Here is an 8,227-nt window from a genome sequence, read left to right on the forward strand (position 1 = left end):
AATTTGTGTTTACCGGTATAATTTTGATTTAAATTTTACTTTCACAAATTTTTGTTTCAAAAATTCAGACAAAATGCTTATTTTTTAATTATTATATTATACAATAAAATTTAATTTTATATTTAAAATATTATATAAATTTTAATTTATATTATATTAAATAATTATATTAATTCAAAGTTTATTTTAATTATAAATTTAAATATAATATTGAAATCCACAAACAAATTATTTTGAATCGAAGAGAGTAATAATTTTAATTATAAAAATGTTATTTTAATATAAAAAAAATACAGATGTTGGGACTTACCGATTAACCCTTAATCACTGCACAGCAGCAGCCATTTTCTTCCCTATTCGACTTTTCATTTTCCTTCTTTCTTTTTCACCCCCTCTCTATCAAAGCGAATGCGTTTGTTTGGGAATTTTATACGAAATACACTATTCAATCAATTTTTTTTTTTTTTTTTATAAAAAATATCAAATTAAACATTTATTTTTTATTTTTTATACAATTTTTGTCTTATTGAAAAATTGCTATTTTCCATTTTCGTCTATCCCAAAACAAAATTAACCATTTACTAATTTAGTAATGGTACTACATACCTAATATAATAAATATCCTTCCAACTTACACTATATTAAACAAATGTCATTATTTTTATATTACACAATGCTAAATCCCTAAAATTACAAATATATTTATTTTTTTCTATATATATTTAGCCCAAAAAAATAGTAAAAATAAACTCTGGGTTTATAAATTGAGATTTTAAAATTTATTCGCAATTTGAGCGCATTTAAGTCAAATATCGTTAAATAAAGACCATTGAGGGGTTATACGCAAAGTTTATGAAACCATAAGGGAGTTTGATGCAATTTTAGAAGTACGAAGGATTTTGTGCAATTTCATGAAACTACGGGTGAATTTGGTACAATTTAGCCTTCAAAACATCACATCAATGTCTATTTATATGAAATTATATAACTATTCAAATTCAAAATTTTTACTATTTAAATCCCAATTTAAAATCCAAAATCTTAAATGAACACACGATAAAGGAATGGGCATCAGATCCCATGGAAGTGAACCGGCTGTCAGATGTCTAAAAATCAGCGGTTCACGGTTTCAATTCTGGTTAATGGCGTAAACCGAACCGCCAGTTGAAAGGGGTCGAACCGGCGGTTCGGAACCGGATGGTCGTGTCTAAATTTTCTAGCTTGAAATTTAAAAAAATGAACTTTGGCTAAAAGAAAAAAAAAACTTTCTCCCCCCCAACCCCCACCGCCAGCAATGGCGTTCACTTTTCTCTCTCTGCAGTAATAATGGCGGATTGAGTGACGAAAAACGTGGGAAACTGTGAATAGTGTGTGAGTTGCTGTGCAGCTGCGTCAGAGTCTTTTGAAAACCTCCTTCTTTTTGTTATTTTGACACCAGATTTTACTCCAATGCACTCCGCTTTACGGAATCCAACAGTAGTCTAGTCTCCGGTCCTCTTTGGTTATTTTCCCAATAATCTCCTGGTGAGTTCCGATTCACAATGTTTGTACATTCATCCAACCCTTTGTTTTATATTTTTATGGTTTTCATTTCATGCTAATGTTTGTGATTGGGAAATATTTGAATTTCATGAGTTTGGAATGCGGCTTCGATCTTTGTATGCTTTGTTTATATTGCTTGAGTTACAAAAATATGGGGGTTCGGAATGGGGAAGTAGCATCGGTAATTGGAAATATTATTGTTCTGATTCTGTCGCATTAATGAGGGATTGTTGGGTTGAATCATGTGTTAGTTTGATCTATGATTTTTGCAGCGAAGGTACTTTTCTTCATTGCGTGGTTGTTGAAATTGAATTAGTTTGGTACCTAAATTGCTCTTGGTTTTTTCACAATCTGCTTTTCTTCATCACTGTAACGAAATGGAAACATGGTTGAGTTTCATTTGTAAATTTAAGTGTAGATGAATTTGGTGGAGATTTTTTGTGATTACACTTGCTTTGAAACAAACACTGTCAGATGAAATTCTTATAGCTGGGTAGCATTTGAGCAGAGTGTCTATTTGCTAATATTGACTGAGTTTTTTGAATGTTGTTGGCAGATTTACTTGATGTTGATGCTTCTATCTTGCTGGAAACGCAGAATTGGGTTATATATCGCCATTGATAAGTTGATGTTATCAATAATGCACCTTCTTATTGGGGTCTTGGCATTGGCTCATTTGTTATCTTATGTGTCTTCTGATGCCCAAGGTATCCTGCTCCAACTTTTTATCTTGTCACTGCAATTGCTTCATAAAACTATTATTTATTGAATTACTTTTTGGGTCCTTCATGTGAGTTAATTGAAGGTTGCGGCACTTTGGTTCCTAATATGATAATGTGCTGCATAGTTCTCCTTTTTCCGTGTTTTGAACTGTTTGTTGAGTTAGTAATATTATGTACAAAAATGCACACATTTTGAAAGTGATTTGGAAAATGATGAGGGGAACACTGTCAACATACTTACCAAGGAATGATACTGCTTTTTGTTTACAGGACTAAAAAGTTTTGCCTGTTTATTTTATATATAAATCAAAATCTCTTGTAAACTGAATCATCTGAAGCTACTTGTTTGTCGTAAGCAATGTAGCTGTTCTATATATGCCATTATGCTTGGGATGGTTGTGTAGTTGGGTTTTTGTGAAGTCTATTTTGTTATAACTAAACAAAGTGAACTTCAAGAAATTGGTGATCAGATTTTGGTAATTACATAATTATTATATCAGTTGCCAATGCCATCAACTTTCCATGTATAAATGTTTGGTTGTTGAAGTTTTTGTCACTATATATAACTCATATCGATGGGGATGGGGTATTTTCAGGAGATGCTCTGTTTTCTCTGAAGACTTCGCTTAATGCTTCCGACAATCAACTGACAGATTGGAATAAGGATCAAGTTAGCCCCTGTACTTGGTCCAAAATTACGTGCAACCACAACTATGAAGTGGTGTCAGTGTAAGAAATTCAGAAACATATTATAAAAATTACAATGCATCCATTTGCTGATCGGTACAAACACACATGAACATGAGAATTATGCCTTTTGTTTGCATTTGTGCCAGGGTATTGCCTAACATGGGATTTTCTGGAATCTTGTCACCAAGAATACAGATATTGAATAAGCTGTCAACACTGTATGTTTCAAGAACTTTTAATTCCTTTCGATTCTTCAAATTGCAATGATTCTTCACTTGGTTATCTCAATATCCTTGTAGCTTATTTGAAATCTACTTAACATTTCATTAAACTGTTAGGGGCAAATAACTCAGCTTTGAAAGCCACCCTGCAAGACGAAACAAAATATCAAATGTGATAAGTATTAGTAGTGTAAATTTCTTCGAGTAGATATTTAATTAATATAGGTTTTACTAGTGATTTGAAAGGAATGATAATTTAGTTCTGTCCATTAGACTTGATATGTATTTTTCCGTGGCTCTAAGCTGGTCAGCAGGTGTAACCAAATAGGTTTATGGTCCCGGGGGAGTAGGCAGCAGATATAGGTACGTTAGCTTTGGTAGATTGATGGACTTACATAGAGGAGATGTTGCTCTTCAATAAATTAGTCTTAGGATTGGATCCCTTGATTGTTAAGTTTGTGCTTTTGTTTTCTATAGTTGATCTGAATCCTACTCAATCAGCTTCGACTATTGGTTTTGTTTCATATCCAGGGAATTACAAGGAAATGCAATAACTGGGAAGATACCTGAACAGTTTGGAAATCTGACAAGCTTGACCCTGTTGGATCTTGCAAATAATCATTTAACTGGAGAAATACCGTCTTCACTAGGCAATCTCAAGGGGCTTACATTTCTGTAAGTTAGAAAGGTCTCAAAATTTTGTTTGTAACTTTGTTTGTTTATTAGTTTCAAAGTAAAATTCTGTTGGGATATGAAGCCTGATTATATCCTAAAATCTAGGGATATGATTTGGATATTATATTTTAGATTTTAGAGATATGATTTGGATATTATTGTCAAAGGCTTAGGCTATAAATATCCATGTATTCTCACTTTAACATGTGCCTGCGTACTTTATAGTAAAATTCCTGGCTTGGCAGCGCCCCCAGACGTAGATCTTTGTGATCGAACTGGGTTACCAAATTCTTGTGTTCTATTGTCTTTGTTTTCTCATCTTGATTTCCTGAAATTTTCATAACAAGTGGTATCAGAGCCTAGTTCGTTGATAGGGTGGATTGAGAGGAATCGGACGTTGGATCGTTGTGGGAATCCCTTGTGACCTGCGGAGGTACCTTGTGTCGAAAGTCTCCTGGCGGTGTTGGGTCGGTCCCGACTGGTAGGTCAGGCAGCGAGTCCCTTTGTGATAGGCGGTGCAAGATTGGTAGGGAAGGATAAGGGTTTCGGCAAACGCAGCGGAATATCCGATGTGCTCTCATATCAAGTGAACCTTAGGTTTGTTTGTGGGAGTCAAGATGGGTGATCGTCGTGTTGTCAAGGTATTCGATGGTATGAACTTCGGTTTCTAAAATATGCATATAGAAGATTACATGAATGGTAAAGATCTAGATGCGGTATTGAAGGAGAAATCCGAAGACATGGATGAAGCCGAATACAAGAAGATCAACAGGAAGACGATGAGTGCGGTTCGACTAACCCTTTGGGAGAATGTGTCGACTGAATTTAGATTTGAGGCAAAAGGAAAGGGTGAAGATCAAGAATGGTCAAAGTTGAAGCCGAAGAATAAGGACAAGGAAGATGCAAGTCAGGTGGTATATTGGAACTGCAAGGGGCACTTGAAACGACAGTGCAGGGCGCCGGAGAAGGATCAGGGTTCAGCAAACGCAACGGAGGAGATATCCGATGCGCTGATTCTGAGCGTCAGCAGTCCAATGGAGTCATGGATTTTGGTCGAACGTCATTCCACTCATGCAGTGATTCGAGAATCATGTAATCCTATACCACAGGTAATTTTGGTGTTGTCTATCTTGGAGATGATGAGACACTGAAAATTGTAGGTAAAGGAATGATTCGAATCAGAACACCGAATTGTGGGGAGTGGAGATTGGATGAGGTATGTTGAAGTGGAAGATGAAATCAGTCTTCAAGTGGGAGATTGTTGGGATATGAAGCCTGATTATATCCTAAAATCTAGGGATATGATTTGGATATTATATTTTAGATTTTAGAGATATGATTTGGATATTATTGTCAAAGGCTTAGGCTATAAATATCCATGTATTCTCACTTTAACATGTGCCTGCGTACTTTATAGTAAAATTCCTGGCTTGGCAGCGCCCCCAGACGTAGATCTTTGTGATCGAACTGGGTTACCAAATTCTTGTGTTCTATTGTCTTTGTTTTCTCATCTTGATTTCCTGAAATTTTCATAACAAATTCTTTTGTCTGCCTGACCAGGACTTTGAGCCAAAATAATCTATCTGGATCTATTCCTAAATCACTATCAAGTCTTCCAAATTTGACTTACCTGTGAGTAATTTGTATAGTAATCACACAGAAAATACTTACAACTTGAAGGATGTACTTACACTGATCTTAATTCTTTTGCAGCATGCTTGATTTGAATAGTCTGAATGGAACAATTCCCGAGCCATTGTTCCAAATTTCTAAGCATAAGTACGGGGATATTTGCGCTATTACCATATATGTATCTTGATTGTGCATGTACATGTATTTATTGCTGGCTTGTGTTTTTTTGCTTCTTCCAGTTTTACCGGCAACCAATTGAACTGTGGCATCAAATTGGCTCACAGTTGCGCATCGGAAAATGCTGGTATGTATATACATTTAGATGTTTAGATTAGTGGCATATCCCTACATTATGGACAATATTGTTCTTCAACATAAATATTTATTTTGATCTTCGGAAACAATTTAATGTTTGTGATCTATGCAGGACAATCAAGAAAATCCAAGACTCCCATGATAGTGGGAGTTGTTGTTGCTTTTGTAGTTATTCTCCTCCTCGGATTATTTCTGGTTTTGTGTTTATCAAAGAGTTGGCACAAAAGCTTTCACAAGAGTGACATTTTCGTCGATGTTGCAGGTAGGTGCAAATTGGCTTAAGATTGAAATTTATTTGTTCCAATCTTGTGTAATTGATTTGATTCAGTAATGCTCAGGCGAAGTCGATTGCAGAATTGAATTCGGTCAATTGAAAAGATTTGCATGGCGAGAACTTCAGCTCGCCACGGAAAATTTCAGTGAGAAGAATCTTCTCGGCCAGGGTGGTTTCGGAAAGGTGTACAAGGGCGTTCTTAGTGACAACACAAAAGTTGCTGTCAAACGCCTGACAAATTTCGAAAGCCCAGGAAGTGATGTGGCATTCCAACGTGAAGTTGAGCTGATAAGCGTAGCAGTTCACCGAAATCTCCTTCGACTACTCGGGTTTTGCACTACACCAACCGAACGCCTGCTCGTGTACCCTTTTATGCAAAACTTGAGCGTCGCTGCTCGTCTGCGAGGTATTAACTTCTTGCATTAAACTCAATATCAATCTACTCATTCATTGACTTCATTTTTGGATATCCGGACGGACAGATCTTAAACCCGGGGAGCCTGTTCTTGACTGGCCTACCCGAAAACGGGTAGCATTGGGCACAGCACGTGGGCTCGAGTATCTGCATGAGCATTGTGACCCGAAGATTATCCACCGGGATGTCAAAGCTGCAAATGTCTTGCTTGATGTAGATTTCGAAGCTGTGGTCGGTGACTTCGGCTTGGCGAAGCTCGTCGACGTGCGGAGAACTGACGTGACGACGCAAGTGCGGGGGACCATGGGCCACATAGCTCCCGAGTATTTGTCGACTGGGAAATCGTCGGAGAAGACAGACGTCTTCGGATATGGGATTATGCTTTTGGAGCTCGTCACAGGTCAGCGGGCGATTGACTTTGCGCGTTTGGAAGACGAAGACGATGTCTTGCTGCTCGACCATGTAAGGAAACACCTCCTTTCTCTTCTCAACATTGATTATAAATGAATGAATGGTTTTGTTTGTTAGTAAGGTTTCAAGTAGAGCTGATAATGGGTCGATTCGTGTCGGGTTGAATATTTTAAACGGGTTAAATTATTCAACTTTAACCCGATCCGTTTATTATCGTGTCGGGTTTGTGTTGACCCGTTTATTATCATGTCGGGTTCGGGTTGACTCGTGTTGACCCGTATACATAATTAAGTCAAAATTCTTGATTCAAATTAAATAATTTTTTGTCGTGTTGGCGTCTTATGTTAGTTTTTATTGATTTGAGCGCAAATTAGGTTGAATATTTAAAATTGAACTTAGTTTAAATTAATTTATGAGAAAATTATTAAATTATAAATTTTACATATATAATAAATATATTATAATTGGATTGTCGTGTCGGGTTCGTATCAACTCGTATATATAATTGGGTTGAAATATTTAATTCAAATCCAATTATTTCGTATCGGGTCTGCATTTGTCAGCTCTAGTTTTAAGTATTGTTGATAAACTTTTAGGTGAAGAAATTGCAAGGCGAGAAGAACCTGGGCGCAATCGTGGACGGGAACCTAAAGAGAAGCAACGATGTGGATGTGGATGTGGATGTGGGGGAGGTGGAGATGGTGGTTCAGGTGGCGCTGCTGTGCACTCAGTCGTGGGCGGAGGATCGGCCGGCGATGTCGGAGGTGGTGCGGATGCTGGAGGGAGAAGGGCTGGAAGAGAGATGGAGAGTGTGGCAGAATGTGGAGGTTACGAGGAGGGAGGAGTACCAGAGGTTGCAACGAAGGTTCGATTGGGGGGGAGAGAATTCCATTACCACCCAACACCCTATGGAGCTGTCGGGAGGTCGATAGATAGACCAGACCAGACCAAACCAAACCAAACGGGTTCCCAAATAGTGATGAGTATTTATCTATTCATATTTGTATTTATATTTATGATACGGGAATTCGCAGGTAAGAGGTAAGGTGCTGTGCTGCTTTTCTTTGAATATAAGATCCCGCCCAAGCATGAGTGCTCGAGGGCTATTTTGAGTATATATGTAGTGTAATAGGGCTGGCATGAGGACCAACTACTATGTATATGTATGTGTGACCTTTTCCTTTTATTATGTAAAAAAATTGACATATATTTATAGTGTGTGGATGATTTTTCTTTTTTTTTTGGCAAAATTGCCTATTAACTTCCTTTTATGTTTCAAAATTCGGTGTAAATTTTTTTTTTACTTTAAAATTTGTCTGGTTTTTCTTAT

General features: G+C 37.0%; 2 protein-coding genes across 3 annotated transcripts; both read left to right on the forward strand.

The window, feature by feature from the left end:
- Nucleotides 1-1,260: 1,260 nt before the first annotated feature.
- Nucleotides 1,261-8,123, forward strand: LOC127260310 (probable LRR receptor-like serine/threonine-protein kinase At5g10290). Of its 2 annotated transcripts, XM_051288029.1 has the most exons (12): nt 1,261-1,524; nt 2,099-2,249; nt 2,861-2,993; nt 3,101-3,172; nt 3,707-3,850; nt 5,411-5,482; nt 5,564-5,629; nt 5,722-5,786; nt 5,910-6,059; nt 6,136-6,477; nt 6,554-6,948; nt 7,494-8,123. In XM_051288029.1, exons 2-12 carry the CDS (start codon nt 2,108-2,110, stop codon nt 7,827-7,829), a joined length of 1,917 nt encoding a protein of 638 aa, XP_051143986.1. In that variant the 5' UTR covers nt 1,261-1,524; nt 2,099-2,107; the 3' UTR covers nt 7,830-8,123. The 2 variants fall into 2 exon arrangements, with proteins under 2 accessions (XP_051143986.1, XP_051143987.1); XM_051288030.1 differs by lacking the exon at nt 5,411-5,482.
- On the forward strand, nt 3,871-5,397 carry LOC127260311 (uncharacterized). The gene is made up of 2 exons (XM_051288031.1): nt 3,871-4,491; nt 4,576-5,397. The coding sequence occupies exons 1-2, from the start codon at nt 4,468-4,470 to the stop codon at nt 4,999-5,001; spliced, it is 450 nt and encodes a 149-aa protein (XP_051143988.1). The 5' UTR covers nt 3,871-4,467; the 3' UTR covers nt 5,002-5,397.
- Nucleotides 8,124-8,227: the final 104 nt, after the last annotated feature.

The sequence above is a fragment of the Andrographis paniculata genome, unplaced genomic scaffold, assembly GCF_009805555.1.
Source record: "Andrographis paniculata isolate CXL003 unplaced genomic scaffold, ASM980555v1 Contig61END, whole genome shotgun sequence".
Taxonomy (NCBI): domain Eukaryota; kingdom Viridiplantae; phylum Streptophyta; class Magnoliopsida; order Lamiales; family Acanthaceae; genus Andrographis; species Andrographis paniculata.

Coding starts and splice junctions, on each gene's coding strand:
- LOC127260310 (XM_051288029.1), top strand. CDS start 2,108: ATGTTGATGCTTCTATCTTGCTGGAAACGCAGAATTGGGTTATATATC. Junction 2,994..3,100: donor AACTATGAAGTGGTGTCAGT/GTAAGAAATTCA, acceptor CATTTGTGCCAG/GGTATTGCCTAACATGGGAT. Junction 6,060..6,135: donor CATTTTCGTCGATGTTGCAG/GTAGGTGCAAAT, acceptor AGTAATGCTCAG/GCGAAGTCGATTGCAGAATT.
- LOC127260311 (XM_051288031.1), top strand. CDS start 4,468: ATGGGTGATCGTCGTGTTGTCAAG. Junction 4,492..4,575: donor GTGATCGTCGTGTTGTCAAG/GTATTCGATGGT, acceptor GCGGTATTGAAG/GAGAAATCCGAAGACATGGA.